We start from the raw sequence: 23,862 nt of genomic DNA, 5'->3' as shown, positions 1-23,862 counted from the left end.
TGCCCAAGGTCCCGAATCCACTGCCAGGGGATTTAAAAAAGCGCGCTGTTCGTGATTTCATTGGTGATCGGCGCTCTGCTGGCCGCGGCTTCAGGAAAATGGCTGCGGGATGCCGCGCGTGCGCAGATGGATATCGCGGCGGCCATTTTCCTGAAGCCGCGGCCAGCAGAGCGCTGCTTCTGCACACGCGCGGCCAAAGGAAGATGGCCGCGCCCACCGATCACCAAGGAAATAACGAACAGCGCGCTCTTTTAAATCCCCTGGCAGTGGATTCGGGACCTTGGGCATGCGCACACCACTACGCCACCAACGGAAAACTACGCAAAATCTGGGGGAAGACAACGCCCTTTTGACCAGACCAGCCTGATTGACAGGCGAAAATGGAGACTTTGCAAAGGTATTTCGGCAACTTAGGTGGGTAATAAACGCATAACAAACACACTAATGTAACGCCCACCTCTGCCCCTATTTAACGCTATTTTTATCCCATCTTCCAAAAACGTGGTGACAGGTTCCCTTTAAGATGCAAGTGCGTTGCATGCGTTGTTTACCGGAAATTTGGCGCAGGAAAAATGCAACATGTAGCGTCGGCCGCGCCCTGTCTGGTGCGCCCAAATGACGCATGCGTCGTACAACACTTGACAACGCATCCTGGCGCATGTTCATGCGCCCCCCATGATGCTGCCCATGTGGGCAATCTGGCCAGGGGGCTCATGGAGCCTTGGGTTCTGAGAAACAGGCCAGATTGCCCTCATTATTAGGGCAGCTGCATCGGCGGTATGTCCGCCCCTGCTCAATCTACATACACGCACGTATACACAGTTTTGGCAAAGACAAACTTCATTCACTCTTTAAACTATATAAAAAAGATATTGGCAGCAGAGTCACAGCAAACGCGATAAGAACGCTGCCAGCAAAGCCGCTTCAGGAAAAAGACGTCTTCATTCTGAAGTGGCTTCGTCTAGGAAAACTTTGGCAGGTGCGCCAGTGCGCCAGTGTCTTAAAGACGTGTGCACATACCCTTAGTGATGCATCACTGCACTGGTGGACACAGACAGAAGAGGGCCCCGTGCATGCACAATTCCACTGGCTTTGGAGGGGGTAGTGGCCCCCTAACCTCTTGCACCTATGGTATGGCCGCCCCTGCATCGCTGGAATCAGGGTCTCTGTCCCTACATCATGCTGCTCTCAGACAGGGTGGCAAGAACCTGGTGACAGATTCCCCTTAATGGCTTAATAGGAAAGTGCTTGGCTGGCACTGCCACGTTTTGGACCCCGGCAGAACTGTGCTGCCTGTCTCTACATTTCCTGCAGGATGGATTCCTGGCACAGTGGAGATCATACCGGACAGGCCATTCAGGCTGATGCCCTTCACTGTCCTGCCTATTTCATGCGGCCCCTTTAAGCCAGCGGGGTGGACAGCGGAGTAAGCAGCGATCAGGTCCCGGCTGTGGCGTCGCCCCTTTAAGAGTGCAGAAACACACGCTCCCCTCCATCACACACGCTGCCTTCTCATCAGGGCGGGGGAAGTGTCCGATTCCTGGAACAGCTGAACAAAAAAAAAAAAAAAGAAAAAAAAAAAAAAAGCTCTGGCTGTTTCAAGATCCCCCATTAGAAAATGTGCCTGATTTGTGGCCAATGCTTTGGGATGTAAAAAACTGAAGGGGTAGCTATGGAGATAGAGAGAGCATTGCTGGCTGCTTCCTTTGACAGGTGTTGAGTAGGAAAAGTCTCAAACAAGCATGTATGCCAAAGGGAAAGGATCCACTGTCCCTTCTGATAGCCAGGCGAGGGAAAAGTAAGTGCCACTCATTGCTTTCTTCACAGCCGGCTGGGTGATGGCCGTGCCGGCTCCGTCCTGCCAGTCCTGGGCTCGCGGACCGCTGAGGACCAGGAGGAGGCACGGCTGGCATCACTGCTCCCCAGAAGTTTGCCGGCAGCTGGACTGGCATGGGGGCTCCTGGCACCGTGTCGTGGGCTCGCTGCCGTGCTCTGCGCTCAGCACTTTCTCAGCGACTTGCAAACTTTTTCCATTGTGGGCACTGATCAGCGGGTGTGTGGGGATGTGTGCTGGGCACAGCTGCTGAGGGTGCAGTCGGGGGTTCGCAACATGAAGTTACTCGCACTCTTGAAATTCCCTCCTTATTTTTGGCTGCGGCCACTATGGCAAGTTCACTCTTTGCATGTAAACTGCAATTTTTGGAGAATCCCCCTTGTGTGTAAATTGCCGGTCCCTGTCCCTGCTCCAGCATGCTTCCCTGGCATCCCACCCCCAAAGACACAATCCACAGCCCAGCAAGGGATGCCCCATACCGGGACAGCTGGGACAATGACCCCTTCCTAAGCCCACCACAGCTCATTATCCTTCCCAGCCTTCTTATTATCTCCTCGGTGGACTTCAGCACCCCAAGGCTTTACAGTCAAATTGCTGGGTAGGGGGATTGTTTGTGTTCAGGCTGTGAGGCACAGAATGGGCAAGAACTGGTTAACTTGATTGTCATTGTGGCAAGACAAAGCTGACACTCCACCTCTGCCTCCTTCTGGTTTTCTCAAGCCCAGGACAATAATTCCTCTAAGAATATGGATTTACATATCATTTCTTAGAAGAGTCCCACCAGATGATTCCTTGCCTTTATGGAGTTGAGTTCACAGATTTGGATGATCTGGTTGACATAGTACGCCTGTATGTTTGTATACAGAACACTCGTACGTGAGGTTGTAGCTTTGCTGGACACCATATGTGGGGCTGTATGTTTGTGTACAGAATACCAATACATGTACTTGTATGTTTCTATACAAAACACCCATGCATGGGTTTGTAGACAGAACACCATAGGTGGAGTTGTTTGTGTGTGTGTGTGTGTGTGTGTGTGTGTGTGTATATATATATATATATATATATATATATATACAGAACACCCATATGTGGGGTTGTATGTATACAGAACACCCATACGTGAAGTTGTATGTTTGTATACAGAACACTCATACATGGGGTTATATGTTTGTATATTGTGTATAGTGTACACCATACATGGGGTTGTATATTTGTATACTGTACACCATACGTGGGTTGTATGTTTGTATACAGAACAGCCATATGTGGGGTTGTATGTTTGCATACTGTACACCAATACATAAAGTTGTATGTTTGTATAATGTACACCGTACGTGTGGTTGTATGTTTATATACTGTACACCATGTGTGGGGTTGTTTGTATACTGTACACCATACGGTGGGTTGTATGTTCGTATACAGAACACCCATACATGAAGTTGTATGTTTGTATAATGTACACCATACGTGGGTTGTATGTTTGTATACTGTGTGTACTGTACACCATACGTGGAGTTGTATGTTTGTATACAGAACAGCCATATGTGGGGTTGCATGTTTGTATGCAGAACACCCATACGTGGGGTTGTATGTTTGCATACTGTACACCAATACATAAAGTTGTATGTTTGTATAATGTACACCGTACGTGTGGTTGTATGTTTGTATAATGTACACCATGCGTGGGGTTGCATGTTTGTATGCAGAACACCCATACGTGGGGTTGTATGTTTATTTACTGTACACCATACGGCGGGTTGTATGTTTGTATACAGAACAGCCATACGGGGGGTTGTATGTACACAGAACAGCCATATGTGGGGTTGTATGTTTGTATACAGAACAGATATATGTGGGGTTGTATGTACACAGAACAGCCATATGTGGGGTTGTATGTTCGTATACAGAACAGCCATACATTTTATTTTGTATTGCTTCAATCACTATGTTTTACACCTTTTCAGTGTCATGTGATACGTTGTGATTGGGGCAGTTGTCACACTTTCACATCAGGACACTTTTGCCATCTCTTATGTTTCCTGCTGGCACTGACATCATCTTTCTATTCTTTTCTTGGTGTAGTTTAAAAAATGTAAAAAGTTTTGGTAACTGTATCTGTGTCGACTGTTAGAGCCGGTTAGGAAAAAACTGAAATCCTCCTAGCTGGCATTAGATAGCCCATTTCTATTCCCTTGTGCTGCTTCTTGCCAAGTGTGTGTGCATTATGCCCTGCTATGGGGGCATTATATTTGCAATATAGGGTGTGCAGCGCCATGTAGCCTGTTCCTGAATGTGTGTCTGTATAACTCGTTTAATCTGAGAATAAACGCTCATAAACACAAGAATGTATTTTATGTTACAAGCATAACCTTTACCTTCTCAATAACAGCCTCCCATGCCCCATTCTATTGTCCAGGTTTGTAGGTGCGCTATGTAACTGTGTTGATATGAACAGCACTGGTTGTATTCTTTGGCTACTTTCACACTTCCGTCTTTTGTGTCACATCGCAATCCGTCGATTTTTGAAAGTGCAGGATCCTGCAAAAAAATTAGCAGGATCCTGCATTTTCCCATAGACTTGTATTGCTGAAGGATCGCAACGTATGGCCAAGGGAACATTTTTCTGTACGTTGCATCCAGTGTTTCAGACTGCGCATGCCCAGCAGGAAATATCGCTCTCACGATCTTTCCTCACCCTGCAGTCTGACGGAAATGTGAAAGCACACACTTCCATCGGTACGTCGCGCCGATGCTTCGTGACGGCCCCCTACCGAAGGAAATGTGAAAGAAGCCTTAGCGTCACAGTTATGTCCACTCGTCACACTTTGTCCTTCAGCGGAGATGGTGTACACTCAGATGCTATCATTATGGTAAGTTAGGGATGTTTCTGCAAAGTTGTCAAACAATCCACGTTACCATCGCAGTTGTCAGAGATAGTGGGGCTGAAGACAAGGCCAATGTGTCCTGCAACACGGAGTATATGTCCAGCGCTGACCTTGTCTTCTACATTGAGCACATAAAAAAACATGTAAACTATGTGTAGCTATGAGGAAAGGCCAATGTTTCCTACTGGTTGTACCAAACTCTGTTGGAGTGATCTTGTAAAACTTATTTGGATACCTCCCCCCAGTGGTGGATAATAAACACAACTGATGAATACATATTACTTGAGTTATTTTAAATCTATGGCATTACTAGATATGACCAACTCTTTTCTCCAATTTTGACATTGGTCATCCAACCCTTCTCTCATTATTGGTTAAGATTCCCGAAACAATGAGCAAATTCCATGTTTTAAAGTCAACCACCAATTCTCTGTTTTTGAGCGTCACCTCTGCCACTTGCATCACAGGCTCCGTAGTCCACAGGTCCCAGCTAAGGACAGACAGCAAAGTCGAATATTTGGGACATGTTTAGACTATATTCAGTGTTAATAAATATTAGCAATGGAATCTATTGAATGTTTTAAACCGCATGACAGTGTTTCTACTTATAATATCCTAAACCCTCACAAAACCTCAAGCTTTTCTGGTAACACCGTATAGTGTCCAAGGATTTTTTTTATTTATTGACCATTGTGAGTTTAAGCAGATTTTGTCCCTTTTTCGAGGCCCTTAGTGAGCAGTGTAAGTCTTTTTTTAACAATGGCAAAAGTTCTTTTTTACCCAGGGAATGGCAAGGTCCCCCTACTTTCTTGTGTGCAACATAACTACTTCCCAGATCTCCTATATGCCAAACTACTATTATTAAACTCTCCTGAGTGCTATGTCACCCCATGCCTAGTTCTTCTGTGTGCCAGAGAGTAACCCATGCCCTGCTCTCTTATGTCCTGGATCACCCTGTTCCCAGTTGTAATTTTTACCAGACTGTCCCTGCCAGGCAACTCTTCCAGTTCTCGTCCAGACCCCATTTTGTGCCAGACCACTCATTTACCAACAATTCTTTAGCCAAAGCTCTTCTTCTGCAGCTCATCTGAGTTCTGGGCTGCTTGGTGGCTCCGTGGTTAGCCCTGTTACTTTGCACCTCTGGGGTCCTAGGTTCAAGTCCCACCAAGGACAGCATCCACAACGTGTTTGTATGTTCTCCCTGTGTTTGCGTGGGTTTCCTCCAGGTTCTCCGGTTTCCTTCCACATTCCAAAGACATATAAATTGGGAATCTAGATTGTGAGACCATTGATGACAATGTATGTAAAGAGCTGTGGAATATGATGTATATATAAGTAAAGAGGAATAGTTCTTGACCATATCAAGTGCTTCAATATGACAATATTGTGTTATGAACCTATGACTAAAGACTCCACCCAACAGTTCTCGGCTCATACTGCCATATTGTGAGATTACACAAATTGTTTACCATCATACTAAGGACAGTAAGGACTGTTGCTTGGCTCCTAGGCCAGCACTGATGTACAATCGTGTAGGAGTGGACTTCTAGTAGTCCAATATTAGGGCATCTAGACTTTCTTATCAATAGAGAATCATTTTTGTTTGGGTATTTTAGAAAAATGCGTTGGCGGGCCTTTTTTCCTCCAAAATTAAGTTTATGTTGCATATATTATGACTCTAATCTTATTTCTGGAACCTAACACCCGAAGAGAAAAGTCTTGTTACTTCTCTTCCATTGTTCAGCTTTACAAGCGTGTCTTCTTGGCCAGTTAGGTGATATCCTTTTAAATAATCGGAGTTTACATTAAAAAAATACAAAAAAACAACAGAAAATTGTAAGCCATAATCTGGTTATGTAAGATCTATCTAAAATCTTCAGGATTAATTGAGTGCTCTTTTTTAATAGCAGATTAGCAGATTGTATAATATGAAGGCACCTCTCTCACTGTACCAATGTCCTACAGAAGCCGAAAGCTGGTAAAAGTAAACCATGCCTCACCACTAACTGCTTACAAACTGTGATTTTGTGAAAACCATCTGATAATGCAGGATGTGACCAAGTGTGCAATACTTGTTTTAGATTAACTAATAGTTCAAATCCGAAGCGAATGGTCATGATGGGATATTACAATGCTGGCGACGAATGAATACTTATTTAGCGGGTTTGGTCACTTACAGTAGATTTGCTTAGTTAACTAATCCTCTGATTCTGTCACGTATACTGATACCAAACCTGGGCTTGTGCTTTAGGATCCCCTGTAGGCAGGGTTGGGTAGGGTGCTCGCTATTTCGTATAAAAATACCGTATTTTTCAGAATCTAAGAAGCATTTTTTTCCCCCAAAATTTGTAAGGAAAATGGGAGTGCGTCTTATAATCCAAAGGTATCTCCCCGGGGGGGGTGGCTGCGGTGGAGCGAGGTCACAGGAAGAAGGGTCGTTGCTTTAGGAGGCTGGTGGCACCATGCTGCAGGTCTGGGCTGGGAGGATGGGGTGTCCAGGCACTGTGAGACTGCGGGCCCTGGGCTCTTCTAAGATGTCCATCCTCGCAGTGTCGGGATACCCCTTCCTCCAGCCCTAGGCCCACAGCATCGCCCCCTTCCTGCCTCCTGAAGCTGCGACCCTGCCTCCTGTGACCTCAGTCCGCCCCGTAAAATGGGACTATAAGACATACCACCATTTTATTTATTTTTTTAAAGTTTCACTATTTTCCTCAGCAAAGCAAAATTTGGGGTGCGTCTTATAGTCCGCAAATATGGTAGCTCAGAGTTTCATCCAGAAAACTTGGACGACATTTTTCTCACTTGTTGTCATACATATGCTGTCTGCATGGAATCCGTTTTTTACAGCAGCAGCTATTAATCATTTACAAGACCATTAAGGTATTTGGTGAAGAAATTTCTGCACCATTTCTGCATCTCTTGGCAGGAAAATCGCAGCTGCAAAAAGGAGTGTGTTTGCTGTGTTTTTAGTTTAGATTATCCCCCACTCATTGGTATAAGTGAAATCTGCACCAAAATCTCTGAAAGAATTGACACACTCTATATCTAAATCTGCAAGTCACAGAAACGTAACGTGTGCACACAGCCCCGCAGCTTCTGATGTTACAGAATTGTAATGTATCCGTAAAAATCAGATCCTACAATGTGGCTCCATATGGCATCCGTTTTTTTATTATTTTTTTAACTACCCGTTGACTTGAATTCTGCGATGCGTGCATTGAGTGCATGCTGCTGTGATTTTTTTTCTCACACTCCTATTCAGTAAGTGAAAGAAATCACTCATCTTCACTACCCCATTGAATAACTTTGGTCTGTGTGCTGTCCATTTTGTCAGCACTTGAACCAAAAGGCTTGTGTGACCTACCCTAATGATTAGGTTCCCAGAAGCAAACTGCCATTGATTGCTCAGGTCTACAAAAAAAAAAATTTCAGGTGAAAGGGTTTTTTCAATGGATTTAGGGTATTTTGAGGGTGCTGAATTAAAAAATCCTATTACTTTTGATGAACTGGTTCTAGTTTTGAGATAATTCATCCATGAAAATAATGCATTCACTCAATGCGACTTGTGTATGATAACAAATGCATTATTTTTTGGTCGTGTGACTCTTTACATTGTCTTAGGTAATGAAATATCCCATATAATGTCAATCTGTAGGCTTACAAAGCTATAAAAGCGTCTTTTTGAAGCCAGAATTCTACTGTAATTATTAAATATTTCAGAAAAGAAAGCGCGTCTGGCAAAACCCAAGTCATATTCTTAATTGGCACCATAAGCTTAATATAAAACCTCTGGCACCAAAATCACCGTACACCAGTGTTACCAGCGAGCACCCTACCCAACAATGTACAGGGATTGACTATGTTGTTGCTTGGTGCTCCATTTTCTATACCAGCAATGAATAAGCCCCCCAAAATGTCCAGTTGGCTTGTAGAATAGTGCAAGTGGCTCTGACTATTCTGGTTTGTCCTACTTTGTATTATTTGTGATATATGCCTGTATTTACCTTATTTTGGGGGATTCTGAAGTAACAGAAAGTCATTATGTCCTGTTCTCATTCCTCTACAGAACAATCACACGTTCATAGTAATCTAATCTGTAAGACAGGAAAGGCAATTTTTTTTTTTACATGTAGAAGACTTGTTACCAGCGTTAACAATGCAAATTGCATACATTAGTAAATAGATTTCATATGCCTGATGAAGCTGATGTACTTATTGTGAAAATCTATTCAGGTTGGCTGTATTATCTCTCTTTGAGAAATGCTCATCTTCGTATTAGAATCATGCAAGCAATTTATCAGTAAGTACACCAGCCTCTTCCGATCCAAGGTATCTATTTAATGAGATACGCAGTGTGCATTGTGATATCTGGTGACAGATCTGCTTTCATTAACAGAAGTGTCCTGTTCACACATCACCAATGTGCCAATAGCTATTCCGACATGTCGTTACTATGGGATCTGTGACAGAAATCCAAGGTCCTGCCACAGTTGTGCCTCAGGTGTGAATGTGGATCCGCACCATTATACTATGATCCAGCAAGAAGACTGAACGAACATGCTTATTATTCTCACAGATTTTTTTTTCTCACAATATTTTTACTAAAAAATTCACAGTTTTTTTTTCTCTCAGGAGATGCAGTGACGTACCCCCTTCATGTTGTTTTCCTTGCTCTGCTTCCCCAGCCTCCAAGATGTACTTGGAACTATAAAACGACTCTATTCAAGTTAATAGGGACAGTTGCAGTTCCCTGCACGGCCAGGAGGTACGAGAGCGCTGCTGTGCAGGGAAAACTCCACAAGTGCTGCATCCTCTCCCTTGTCAGGATGTATGGTGGTTACAAAGCTTCCTCAGGTTCCTGGAAGGTACTTCTGTCTAGCGATGCCACAATTTGAGAATTTATATTGGTAGATTTAGCAGATCTCTACCACAGTTCCATATAGTTTGTTACCCAGCTTTCCAGAGATACTGAAAGACGAATCTATCTAGCTGTTGTCTAACAGTATGAAAATGTATTACTTCTGTATGGGCTGGAAGAAGACCTAGATACATCATGTTCACATGTTTTAAACTTAAAAGCCCGAGTTGATTCAGAGGATACAAACAACCCTTGTTTTCATGGCAGATACAAAGTTGTCCTTTACTTTTTTATTGATGGCCTATCCTTAGGATAAATCATCAATGTCTGATCGGCCAGAGTCCGACACCCGGCTCCCGGGAAATGTCGGACCCTGAAGGTCTTCTGATAGTGGCCGAGGCTTGGCACTGCACATCGCCTCCTATTCAAATCAATAGGAGAAGGATGTGTTGTACCCTGCCGCGGCCACTACCGGAAGACGGCCAGCTCTGCAAGTGAGTCATTCCGGCCGGCACTGACACCGGTAACAGGTGTCTGACCATGGCTGATCAGACATTGAGGACCTATCCTAAGGACATTTCCAACTGATTGAATGGGAAAAGCTCCTTTAGGGCACACAAGGATGTTTTTTCACGTTATTTTGAACATTTTCCATTAAAGCCAGCAGGAAGCTCCCTCAATGAGTATTTAAAGCATTTTTTAACGCGGTATTGCAGTAAAATCCTTGTAAAAAGCTGTGTGAATAGGCCCTAATAAGGAAGAGGTGATGCATGCACATGGCTCTCTACAATAGGTCATGGGTTTTGTCCTTATTGCCTAATGTTTCACAATTCCCATAAACTACAGTGGAGCCTCACAGTCTTGGAAGACCACCTGACTACTTCACATGCTTTCTGGACTGCCGAACGGGTGACAGGATCCCATTCTCCTGATCATAGAATCATTGAGTTGGTAGGGATCTCCAGGGTCATCGTGTCCAACCCCACTGCTCAATGCAGGGTTCACTAAACCATCTCCGACAGATGTCTGTCCAGCCTCTGGAGGCTTCCATTGAAGGAGAACTCACCACCTCTCAGGGCAGCCTGTTCCACTCATTGATCACCCTCACCGTCAAAAAGTTATTTTCTAATATCTAATCTGTATCTTCTCCCTTTCAGTTTCATCCTATTGCTTCTAGTCTTTCCTTGTGCAAATGAGAATAAAGATGAGCAGTGATGAGCGAGTGTACCAGAGCAACGAGTACACTCTCTCATCACTAATGATGATCCCTCTACACTGGGACATCCCTTCAGATATTTGTAGACAGCTATTAAATCTCCTCTCACTCTTCATTTTTGCAAGCTAAACATTCCCAGATCCTTTAACTGTTCCTCGTAGGACATACTTTGCAGTCCGCTCACCATCCTGGTCGCTCTTCTCTAAACTTCTCTGAGTCATCCAGAAATACCTACACCGTGGACCATTAGTGCTTACCAGTCCCTGCTCCTCAGCAGACAGATGCTGGATATGTAAAACAACCGGCATCAGCTACTTGTGAAGTGAGCGCAGCCCCTGAGCCCTGCACACATGGGCATTAAAGGGTTTACCCCTTAAGGACTCGCTCCTGCTTAGCCATTAGGACAAAGCATTTTTTTTTTCTCTTTTTCATCGCTGCATTCCAAGAGCTATATTATTTTAATGTTTTTTCTACTAAGTAGCTGCAACAAAGGTTTGAGGTTTTTTTGCAGGATGAGTGGTCAGTGGCAAAATTTGGGGATATATAAACTTATTGCCTAACTTTTATAAACTTTTTATCGAGAAACATTTCACTCTGTTCACGGGCTGCACAAATAAAGTGTTAACTTTACCCTGTTGATGAATACAATTATGACGATAACAAACACTCTATTGAAAGCAAAATCATTTGTTTTTCTTTTACCAAATTCTGAAGTTTTCCATCAATGGAGCTGTATGACGCCTTAATTTTTGTATGACAAGATCATTTTCTGGTACATTTGGCTGATTGCTTTTTATTACTGACTTTGGAGGAGGAATAAAAAAGAAACAGCAATTCTTGAATTTTATTTTATTTTTTCCAATGTTGTTCACTATACAGTTTAATTGACTTGTCAACTTTATTCTGTAGGTCGATTTGATAATGATACAAAATGTATGTAGTTTTTTATGTATTGCAACTTTTACATCAAAATACATAATGATTTCCTTACTCCTCACCCCCAACATCACTTTGGGAGGTTCCTCTAGTCTGACACCCATAATTTTTTTATTTTTGTGGAGAAAGAGTTGTATGATGGCTTATTTTTGTGGGAGAAGCTGTAATAGGATCTATCACAGTGATCAAAACTCAGGAACCAATAGAAAAAAATCCCTGCGTTTGCTGGGCAGATCTTGGCAAGCGATCTTGCACATGTGCCCGCCATTTGGGTTTGGGAACAGGAGGAGGGGGATCGTAGAATGGCGGTTCCAGTATTAAGATACATGGGGGCCTGGGGACATTTTTCACTCCTCTTACATGATAGATCATGTGATTGGATTTTCCAACTATGGGGGCGCTATTTCTTATTCCCAATCTCCGTTTTATAATGAAGCAATAAGGCCCCTTAGCAGCTGACGTTTTTATGTGTATCAGCGGTCCTTAAGGGGCTAAATAAAAAAGGTAATAAATATTTTAGTTTTATTTTGTTTACAGAGCTGTATGAGGATTTGTTTTTCTTATACCATTTTGGGACACATGAAATTTTGATTAATACTTAACTAATAACTAATCATATGCAAAATAGTTGCAAGTCAAATTTATGTATGAGGTAGCCAAGATGATTGCCTATAAAATGATGTTAGCCTCCCTTTCGAAGCAGTATTGGAAGGTGAGATATGGAGCATGAAATCAAACGTTCTAAACATTGTTACCCTTTTGCTCATCACTGTACCGTATTTTGCGGCCTATAAGAGCGCACCGGACCCTAAGACGCATCCCAAATTTTGGGGAAGAAAATAGGACATTTCAAAAAATAAAATAAAATGGAGGTGCATTGTTTCATTGTCCAATTTTCCGACAGCTTACCGTGTTTTATTGTCCAATTTTACGACAGCTTACCGTGGGGGGTGCCTGCGGTGGAATGGGATCACAGGAGGCAGGGTCACTGCTCCAGGAAGCTGGCGGTGGCAGGAGTTGGGCGATGCAAGGAGGAAGTGTCCCAGCTGTGTGTGGCTGTGAGTCCCTGGGCTTTCAGAAAATGTTGGCGGTGAGCAGAGTCCCCGCATTTCCCATTGATTTCTCTATGGTGGGCTTTGGAAAATGGCTGCCGCAGATGGCGCATGCATAGATTGAGATCTCCCAGCCCAGGGCCCGCAGCATCAGCCTACTCCTGCCACCGCCTCCTGCAGCAGCGACCCTGTGACCCTGCCCTCCTCAGTAAGCTAAATTCAAACTATTCACTTTTCTTCCAAATTTGGTCCGAAAAATACGGCTTATGTTATTAATATCGGTTGCTTAATTTATTAATTTTCACAGGCATTTAGGCAAGTTTAGAAATGTGAATAATATACGGTAAATATATTGATGTTCTATCAATATATGGCACTATTTATTAAAAATAAAAAGAAGAAAAAAAACAATGATACAGTGAGGTTACCATTTTACTACAGTAGATTGGTTACTACTAATTAATGGCCATTAATGAAGGAGTCAGAACTTGGGCTTACCCATTTCATAGACCTCGGTTCTACTAGGTGTACTATTGCGAACTAGAATATTTCTACAGAATAATGGCCATGCTCACTGAGTAGATATAATATGCAGCCTAAACTCGCCCTTCTAATAAACTTCCTGCTTTATGGGCATTAGAGGGAAGAAAAAACACCGCTGGCTCCTAAGAGACGTATATTTTTCTATATTTGAGAATCTGAAAGAATTGATTTATATGGTCCCGATAACAATGGTCCCGGCGCCTGAAACATACAGATGCAAAGGGCATATTGTTGCTGTAAAGAACTAGTGTTTCATCAGGGGTAGGAACTAATACATTATTTTAAGCTAAATGTATTCTTTTCGTGTTCCTTAAAACAAAGGTTTTCATAATAATGTAAGAATGGCCATCTCAAAACAGGTAAGTAATAGGGGAAAAGGATTAGCACTTGTCCTCAGGGGACCCCAAGCAAGACCAGATCTCCTTATGGGACAATGACAAGACATATACCTCATTAGCATATGAATGTGGTTCATTTGCATATGAACGGCATTTGCATGATTGTGTATTGCTCCCAATTCAACTCCAGCCATAGAATCCCAGTGGGAGCAGCCTGGCTAATTCAGGCCATGTGTGTGTAGGAGCCTTTTCATTCGGTTAGCAATGAGGCATTGTGAATCTGCGCCAGAAGGTCAGTGCTTTGTGGTATGAGAGCTTGACTGATGTCCTTTAAAAAAAAGTGGACATGTCAATTTCTGATCTCTTTTTGAGAGTTTTACTCTACAGATTTCTTGGGATATGATACAGCACAGTGTGAATTATGACAACACATCCTATATAATGCATCAACTGATGTGCATGTGGCCTCACGACTCTCTCCCCATAAAGGGTGTTTGAGGAAGAATCACTAGGCATGACGAATTTCAGCACTCAATGCTTTAATTCTCCTGGCGTGTCCTCTTTCAGAGGACTACAACAGCAACTTATTCCTCGCTCACCATACAGAACACACGCATGCTTAGTAGAGCCCATGCATCGGGTGCTCCGGATAAATAACTATTAGGCATGCTCATATGACAGGCATTTAAACTTTGTGTGAAACAAAAAAGAGAATTTAAGACCTGCTATAGTATTTTTATACAGTAGTTAGACCAATAAAAGTATAAAATATAAGATGGATCGGCAATAGGAATAGCATGTGCTGTGTTAGACAACTTGTGATGATGGAAATAGCATTTTTGTGACTTTTTTTTTTATTATTCTGTCTGTCAGCACTCCTACCAATATATAAAATGTATATAGGATAGAAAGCAACAAAGTGATAAGGTAATACTACCTGAAAATTCATGGTATACTTCTTCACAGTTGGGTCATGTCATATCATGGTACTCCCCTCCCTGAGTATTACATGGCTTTAGGTTCTTTATATTCTTTAAAGTGGGTCACATCTCAGTCATTAGAACTGCCTACATGATGCAATTGCATGGACTTTACTACTAAAGAGACCAAAGCTCCTATCACAGATAATAATGATAGTTGCACAGCTCCTATCTCATAATTGTTGTGTAGTAGTTTACAGTTTTGCTTTCCTTACTCTTTCTTTCTCTCAATATATTAGCTAATTTAGGAGACTATAGAGGAAAGGAAAATCACAGCGTTATCATAGCAGGATGGGATAATAATGGCTCTAGCTGACCATGTAATACTGTGCTAACGCATTATGAGAATGATTAGACTATAAAGGATGCAAAAATACAGATTGGAATTCTGGGAATCAAGATGGAGGCTAAAAAGAAGCTGAACTACATGGTAGTAAACCATGTGTAAAAGTGCAGATTGTGATAGACAGGGTGAAGGTTGCGGCTATGGAAAGAAAACAGTCCATATTTGCTGCATTATTTATTTGCAAGACAAAATGTTTTACATTGTCCATGCAAAATGTTACTACTAGATAAAGCACAAGTCCAATCAAATGCCAAGTAAAAAAGTGAGTATTAAAAAGTCAAGTCTGAATGTGTTCTCACATCCTATTAGAAGTGTCCTTTATGAGCTTGCCATTGTTTCCGGACAAATTTGTTCATGCATAGATTTCATAATGAAAGATTGTTATCCAAGAAGTATTGGTTCTCCTTGCGGACATCGACATGCTAAGCATGCCGAGATGAGGAGACTTAAAGCCGCAATGCATGTCAATCTCTGCAAGGAGAAACGATACTTCTTGGATATCGGTCGGACACCTCTCGCACAGCCAAACCAGATCTCCGCTTTGCACTGATGAGGGGCAGTACCCCGAAACACAGTGTCTGCAAACTGAGATCTTGTCTAGCTATTATCCTAAGTCATGTGACAAGGCTCGTTAAAGGGTCAACATTGACTTGTAGGATTGCTACCTTACAATAGGTGGCACTAGAGTTCTAGCTCTCTTCCTCTCTGAAGAGACAATTTGCATAATTAGCATATTACCCAGAGGAGCATTGCGGCTTTAAGTCTCTTCTTGGCATGCTTAGCATGTCTATCTCCGCAAGGAGAAACGATACTTCTTGGATAACGGTCTGATGCCTCTCACACAGCCAAACCAGATCTCCGCTTTGCACTGACGAGGGGCAGTACCCCGTAACACAGTGTCTGCAAATTGAGATTCTGGTTTGGCTTTTATCCTAAGTCATGTGACAAGGCTCGTTAAATGGTCAACATTGACTTGTAGGATTGCTACCTTCCAATAGGTGGCACTAGAGTTCTAGCTCTCTTCCTCTCTGAAGAGACAATTTGCATAATTAGCATAATGAAAGATTAAAATGTTTATGTTGCTTAAAGTTGTGTAATATTAAGAGATATGTTGGATTTAAAGACCCCAACAGTATGGTGAAAAGTTCGGAAAGGATCACATTTGCTTTCATGACTGCTAGGTATAATGCAATTATTCAGTCCAGAAATCTTCACTGCAGCTCTGAGCATCTTTTTGATATACGGTATATAAATAATACATTAATATTATATAAACATCAGTTAAAAAATAGAATTGTTAGAACATTCTGCAGGTTATTCCTGGCTCATTACTTTTTCCGTGCGTGTTATTCAATTATTCTGTCCTATTGCTGCTGAATATAATCAAATCCTTGTATTCTACATTGAAAGTCTTTAATTTTTTTATTTCATCATGATGAGATTTTGTTAAATTTTTATTAAAGCAGTTCCTTAATTTGATTAACAACAAGCTTACTGTCATGCTGTGACAGTCTTTGGTAAAGGAGAGGGGCCTCAAACTGTCCCTGTAACGGTGACCCTAACTATCCTTGTCCCTGGGCACTCTTGAGAGGTTTGGGTCTCCAACCTTGCTAAACCCTAATCTGTCCAATCCCATGAGGCATGAGACATAAAAGTGGGGTAAATAAGACACAAAGACAAAGCACAAATAACAGAAAACCTCTATCATACAAAAGCACAAACCAGAAATAGGGATGAGGATAGGGACAGGGAGAAATAAACTAAAAGGGAATAGGGACCAGGAGATAAATACACATATACTACAAGAAACTACAGATCCCTACTACCACAACTCCACTCCAACCACTTAACTTTAGCACTCAGCACAGGAGGACAAATCTTTCACTAGCAGGGACTAACCGCCCAGAGCCGATGTATATAGAGGGAATAAATGATAAGCAGTTAAAGCATAGAACAACCAGGCTGTATGGTCTTAGCCAGCATGAAAAGAGCACCGAATGAAACCAAATCCATTTAAAATAGGACATAAATCACACCAACTCTAAAGAAGAGCTGTGATTTATTATTACACATGACTAACTGTCTAACTCCAGGTCTCCCAGTGGGATGTGATACTTACCTGACTACCCAACCTAATTGTAAATAGGCTAATCCTTTGTAAAATAGTAAAATCGTACTGATGAAGATTCTACATTTAGCAAAAGATAACAGAGTATACTTTAAATTAGACAAGATTTCTGTGTACTTTCTCGAAACTATTTTAGATGTGCTCCAAGAATCACTTTAAAAGGGATGTGTTATTAGAGAATGACCTATTGTTCCAAATCAGGTTTTTGTGTTAAACCTATTTTATTTTTTTAATGTTAGCAATAATTTTTTTTTTCATGTCACAATCTTTATTAACAATAAAAATTAGAAATCCTGCAATCAAATTAGACACTGAATACTGTGGCTTTTTTAGATTCTAAATTCCTGTTGTTTCAGGAAATTCACATTTACATTAGCAGTAATGAAGCATCTAATGAGCGTGTGCAAAGGATACTGCGAAGGGGTGGGGAACAGGGTGAGCTGTGACATCTTTTTCTTTTGTGGCAATTGCATTGTTTCATGTTGGAACTATTGCTTGTTTTCCATGTTTTTTTTCCCTTAGTTGTGAACGCTGGGAATTGTGCTGCGTCGTGTGAACTTGGCCATGTGAATAAAATAATTTAGTGGGAGTGCTTCTTAAAAGAATGGACACAATACTCGCCAAAGGATAAGAGCTTTTCAGTCATGTAATTGGTGGCGGTGCTGGAAGTGGATCCCTACGAAATGACAACCTTTGCTAAAGATAACGCATCAATATCATAGGTCCCAGAAGGCAGCTAGAAGAGCTGTGGCTAAACATTAAAAATGCAATTCTGTCTTTTGTGTGGCACCACTGGTGCACAGTAAGCAAGATATTGTGGAAAACTGTCTCTGGATGAATAAATATTCACACATGCACCTAATGGACATTGATTCGAACCATTTTCACTTAAAAGGATCAAAAATTCGATGTTCAATGAGTCTCTAATCGCCTAAAAATGGATGAATTAAAAATGTATGGAAAATTCCATTCATCTATATTTGATATACAGTGATACTTTGAGCTCGGAAAGGCACAGATAGCCAGATCACCTGCACAATAAAAAACTCAGTTGGAAAGTTTTAAAGGCTAGAATTTCTATTCCGATACGCCTTAAGCCTTCCTTGTATTTTCTGCACCATGGGAGGCAAATCATTTCTAGTGAGGGATATTTTCTGCTTCTGAACAGTTTTTTTCCCCCTGTGCGGGAAACAAAATATATCACATGTTCTTGGTATAAAACAGCAGGATAGCGATGGACCTGCCGACTGAACTGCATGAGGTGCCATGTACCTTTCTGCCTGTTTAAAGCCGCAGACTCAAAAGCTTGCCCACTTGTTGACTAACGTAAAAAGACTGCGCCTGAATTATTCTCAGACTACGTCATACTTCTCTGAGCTTGCAGTCATTTTATTACTACCGTACTTTTTTTGCATTTGACAAAGCATATTGATTAGTATAAAACATAGATCAATTATCATGAAAGGGTTGGAATTCATTGCAATTTTGCCGCTCGCCAATCATGTAATAGAATACGAAAAGGGAATTGATAACAGTGTAGGGTGATGACATGCTTGATCTGGTAGTAATATTGGAAGAATTTATGCTTACCAATAATATTTTGGTATTATCAGAATAAAAAACTTTTCGTCAACGATAGCTGATTATTGAACATTATGGATACGTTGATTATTTTAGTTACTATAGCCCCTTTCTGACCTCGGACGGGATAGTACGTCCGAGGTCAGAACCCCCGCTTTGATGCGGGCTCCGGCGGTGAGCCCGCATCAAAGCTGGGACATGTCAGCTGTTTTGAACAGCTGACATGTGCGTGCAATTGCGACGGGTGGAATCGCGATCCACCCGCCGCTATTAACTAGTTAAATGCCGCTGTCAAACGCTGACAGCGGCATTTAACCGGCGCATCCGGCCGGAAATGAGCGCATCGCCGACCCCCATCACATGATCAGGTGTCAGCGGAGCATCAGGATAGTAACCATAGAGGTCCTTGAGACCTCTATGGTTACTGATGCCGGCCTGCTGTGAGCGCTACCCTGTGGTTGGCGCTTATAGCAAGCCTGTAATTCAGCTACATAGCAGCGATCTGACGATCGCTGCTATGTAGCAGAGCCAATCCAGTTGTGCCAGCTTCTAGCCTCCCATGGAGGCTATTGAAGCATGCAAAAAGTAAAAAAAATTTAAAAAAATGTGAAAAAAATTAAAACAATATAAAAGTTTAAATCACCCCCCTTTCGCTCCATTCAAAATAAAACAGTAAAAAAAATCAAACCTACACATATTTAGTATCGCCGCGTTCAGAATCGCCCGATCTATCAATAAAAAAAGGATTAACCTGATCGCTAAACGGCGTAGCGAGAAAAAAATTCGAAACGCCAGAATTAGGTTTTTTTGGTCGCCACGACATTGCATTAAAATGCAATAATGGGCGATCAAAAGAACATATCTGCACAAAAGTGGCATCATTACAAACGTCAGCTCGGCACGCAAAAAATAAGCCCTCAACCAACCCCAGATCACGAAAAATGGAGACGCTACGGGTATCGGAAAATGGTGCAATTTTTTTTTTTTTTTTTAGCAAAGTTTGGAATTTTTAGATAAAAAAACCCTAGACATGTTTGGTGTCTATGAACTCGTAATGACCTTGAGAATCAAAATGGCTGGTTAGTTCTAGCATTTAGTGAAACTAGCAAAAAAGCCACAAAAAAAACAAGTGTGGCATTGCACTTTTTTTGCAATTTCGCCGCACTTGGAATTTTTTTTCCCATTTTCCAGTACACAACGTGGTAAAACCAATGATGTCGTTCAAAAGTAAAACTCGTCCCGCAAAAAATAAGCCCTCACATGGCCAAATTGACGGAAAAATAAGAAAGTTATGGCTCTGGGAAGGAGGGGAGCAAAAAACGAACACGGAAAAAACGGAAAATCCCAAGGTCATGAAGGGGTTAAAGGGGGATTCCCATGAACAAAAGTTAATTTTAATCAATAGATCTTGGAATCATAATAATTTCCACAATTGGATGTGTTTAAATAAAATGTCCCTGTGCTGAGATAATCTTATACATGTGTCCCTGCTGTGTACTGTGTAATGGCCGTGTCTGACCGTACAGGAACATTGTCTGATCATATCACAGCTCCTGGGCAGGGCAGGGAGTATACAGACAGGACAGCATGGGGTCTCATCTGATTATTTCTGTGAGTTGAAACATTCCCCTGCCTGTTTTTAAACCACATTTTACTTCAAAGAAAGAATCAGCTGTGATCCCGTTCTTTCCTGCCTGTATACTCCCTTTTGCGCCCTCCCCTGCCCAGGAGCTGTGGTGTGATCAGACCATGTCCCTGCGCGGTCAGACACAGCCATTACACAGTACACAGCAGAGGCACATTTATAAGATTATCTCAGCACAGGAACATTTTATTTAACACATCCAGCTGTGGAAATTATTATTCCAAGATCTATTGATTAAAATGAACTTTTGTTCTTGGGAAAACTCCTTTAAGGAATATTTTAAGGAATTTTAAAAGACAATATTTTGGGAATTCAAGAACTCCACTCAGATATGTCTGTTAATATTTTAACTCTTCTGTAACTAAAGGAAGAAATCCCAAGAGTAAAGTTTGATGGTACGTACAGATGAGACTACTGCTTTTTATAATACAGATGAATAGCCCTCTGTGTATGGGCTTCATACAAGGATGACTAAAACAAGAGCCCCCTCTCATTGTGTTGCTCTCTGTTTTGACTCATTGTTGACTCTTTATGGCAATAATACATTGCCTCAATTTTATTCTTCCATTTGCTATATTTGTTTTATCCCAGGAAGAATAGGGACCGCGTTGTCCACACAGTTTCAATTTGGACTTAGGACATGTGCACACGTCTTTGTTAGGTGGAGTTAAAATCCTTCTTATAAAAAGCACTCAGAAAACATTCGAAAGAATGAACATATGAATTTCTATGAAAAATAACTTGCTGTTCATATGTTCAGGCTTTTGTTCATCATTTTAACGGCTTCAGGTTTCCAAAAATGACATGTAGCTAAAAATGACCTGACTATTCTTCCTGCGCATTCCACTCTGAAGACTCTCTATACTTTACTATACAAGTCAACGGGAAGACTAAAAAGATGTCTGGAAATCTTTTTGAAGAACTGTTTAGAAGACAAAAGCGCACATGCAGTACCGCCTGGTAAGGATGGTGAATGGCAGGTGTATACGCTCACCTGGCGGTGTTGTGTGAAGGCACAACCCCTGTAGATGGTGCAACTGCGTCAGCGGCCCATTACTGGGAGAGAAAAACTTCCAGTAGAACAATAGTAGAGGAGGACAATATTGCAATAAATGGGCTGCTCTCCCGTAAATGAGAGGCCTTTTGTGTTCCAAAATGATTTTTTATTGTGCCAACGCGTTCCAGTGGTAGACTGGCACATTTTTTACCTTGAGAAAGGCGGCAAAACGCGTTGGAATAATAAAGAACCATTTTGGGACACAAAAGGCCTCTTCTACTACTGGAAATCTTTTGAGGATTTTCCCATTGTTAAATGGAGAAAAAAATAAACCAAAAGACAACCCCAAAAAATGTGTAAAAATGCTAAAAAGCTGCCGGCAGTTGAAAATGAAGAAGCGCTCAGGCACTGACTGACAGGTCGCTCAGTGTCGGGCGTGCGGTTACCACCACTGGTCTCTCTACACAGAGCAGTGACTGAACCTGCTCGATGCAACCCCCGTGACTGAAACCCTTATGCTGCCTGGAGGAATAACGTTCATTTTCCCCGGCAGCGGGGGTGTAAGTATGGGTGCCAGGCAGGTTCAGATCGCTATTAACCTGCAGATTAACCCTATATCTGCATTTTAGAGCTTTAAAATTTCATAGTAGACTTTTTGTCTTCTGAAGTTCTACAGACTGTGGCATAGTGTTCTTGAGAAAACACTGTGGTGACTTTTCAATTCTGAGATTTCGATAGAATATTGTAGGAACCATTAGTATTACATTTACAGACTCAAATGCAGTTTTTCTTTGTTTTGTTTTTTAAATGAAAAACATCTAATATTATATTACATTTAAGGATAGAAATGAATTCAGTAGTGGCAAATACTTTTCTCATCACTGTGGTATACAAGAACTAAAAGCTTTACTGGGTCATTTAAGGTGTAGCGAAATTAAAAAATATCTGTCCCTATTATTAGCTTTACGAAAAGGTGAAGCAATATCCAAAGATCAGGGCCCCCTGTAGCCATTTGTGAGAGGACCATGGGATAGGTCATGGAGTCAGAAGCAATTCCTGAAAGCCAGTTATGGGGAGTGTCCATAGTCTTTCAAAGGGCTTATTGGGTGTCTTCTGTTAAATGGCCACCTGGCACTTTATAAAGGATAACACTGCTGAGAATCTGACCCCAGTAGCTCTAGGATGAAAGAACAATAGGACAATAGGTAGTATTCATTGTTATTAGTACCCCCTCTGCTTGACACATGATCATGCTTGTGGTGATTTTTTCTTCTAATTACTCAGGTAACTACAAATTAATTTCTATTCCAACTCATTTATCATGTTCAAATGAAACAGATCCCTTGTGTAAAATGTACACAATACTCAGGCAGTGTGTAATGTAATGTATGTTGTCCTCATAAGTAGAGATGAGTGAATATCTTCAGCTCCCTCCTTATTCGGCAAACTACTGCGCTTACTGAATACCTGCAGCAGGAATCCAGATGCCTGGAGCTCGCCGATAACACTGCGCAACAATAGTACGTCAGCTGGCGGTATCCCCTGCTTTGAGGTGGGCTCTGGCGGTGAGCCCACCTCAAAGCAGCGACATGTCAGCTGTTTTTAACAGCTGACATGTGCCCGCAATAGGCGCGAGTGGAATCGTGATCCATCCGCGCCTATTAAGTAGTTAAATGCTGCTGTCAAACTCTGACAGCGGGCATTTAAATGCACTTCTGGATGCCGATCCGGAAATACATGCAGCGACGACCCCCATCACGTGATCGGGGGTCATCTCTGTGTTGCCATCACAACCAGAGGCCTCTATGTTTGTTGATGGCAGATTGCTATGAGCGCCACCCTGTGGTCGGCGCTCAAAGCAAGCCTGTAATTCTGCTGCATAGAGGTGATCTGAGCATCGCATCTATGTAGTAGAGGCGATCGAGTAGTGGATGCTTCTAGCCTCCCATGGAGACTATTGAAGCATGCCAAAATTTTAAAAAAGTGTTTAAAAATATAAAAAAAAACCCATAAAATACAAATCTCCCCCCTTTCGCCCCAATCAAAATAAAACAATAAAAAAACTAAACCTACACATATTTAGTATTGACGCGTTCAGAATCGCCCGATCTATCAATAAAAAAAAGGATTAACCTGATCGCTAAACGGCGTAGCGGTAAAAAAAATCAAAACACCAGAATTACGTTTTTTTGGTCACCCCGATATGGCATTAAAATGCAATAATGGGCAATCAAAAGAACGCATCTGCACAAGTGTGGTATCATTAAAAACGTCAGCTCGTTCTGCAAAAATTAAGCCCTGACACGACCATATTAACAAAAGAATAAAAAAGTTATGGCTCTGGAAAGAAGGGGAGCGAAAAACGAAAAATCAAAAAAATCTCCAGTCATGAAGGGGTTAAAAACCTTACGTGATACAGACTTTTGGAGCACATATTCGTGTTCAGCATATCAACGTCTATAAGATACAGTACAATTTTCTCAGGGGACAAGAACTTCCCTGAAATTTGTTGCGCAGTTT

General features: G+C 41.8%; 1 protein-coding gene across 1 annotated transcript in view; it reads left to right on the top strand.

The window, feature by feature from the left end:
- The first annotated feature begins 1,626 nt into the window (after positions 1–1,626).
- The window catches only part of SSBP4 (single stranded DNA binding protein 4), a 483,828-nt gene continuing 461,592 nt past the window's right edge, over positions 1,627–23,862 (top strand). Inside the window, exon 1 of the mRNA XM_077271935.1 lies at positions 1,627–1,798. Coding sequence (XP_077128050.1) covers positions 1,743–1,798 — 56 coding nt within the window. The 5' untranslated portion in view covers positions 1,627–1,742. The remainder of the gene's footprint in view (positions 1,799–23,862) is intronic.

The sequence above is a fragment of the Ranitomeya variabilis genome, chromosome 1 (assembly GCF_051348905.1).
Source record: "Ranitomeya variabilis isolate aRanVar5 chromosome 1, aRanVar5.hap1, whole genome shotgun sequence".
Lineage (NCBI taxonomy): Eukaryota > Metazoa > Chordata > Amphibia > Anura > Dendrobatidae > Ranitomeya > Ranitomeya variabilis.
Note: the sequence above shows the minus strand (reverse complement) of the source record. Positions and strands in the feature narration are given on the sequence as shown.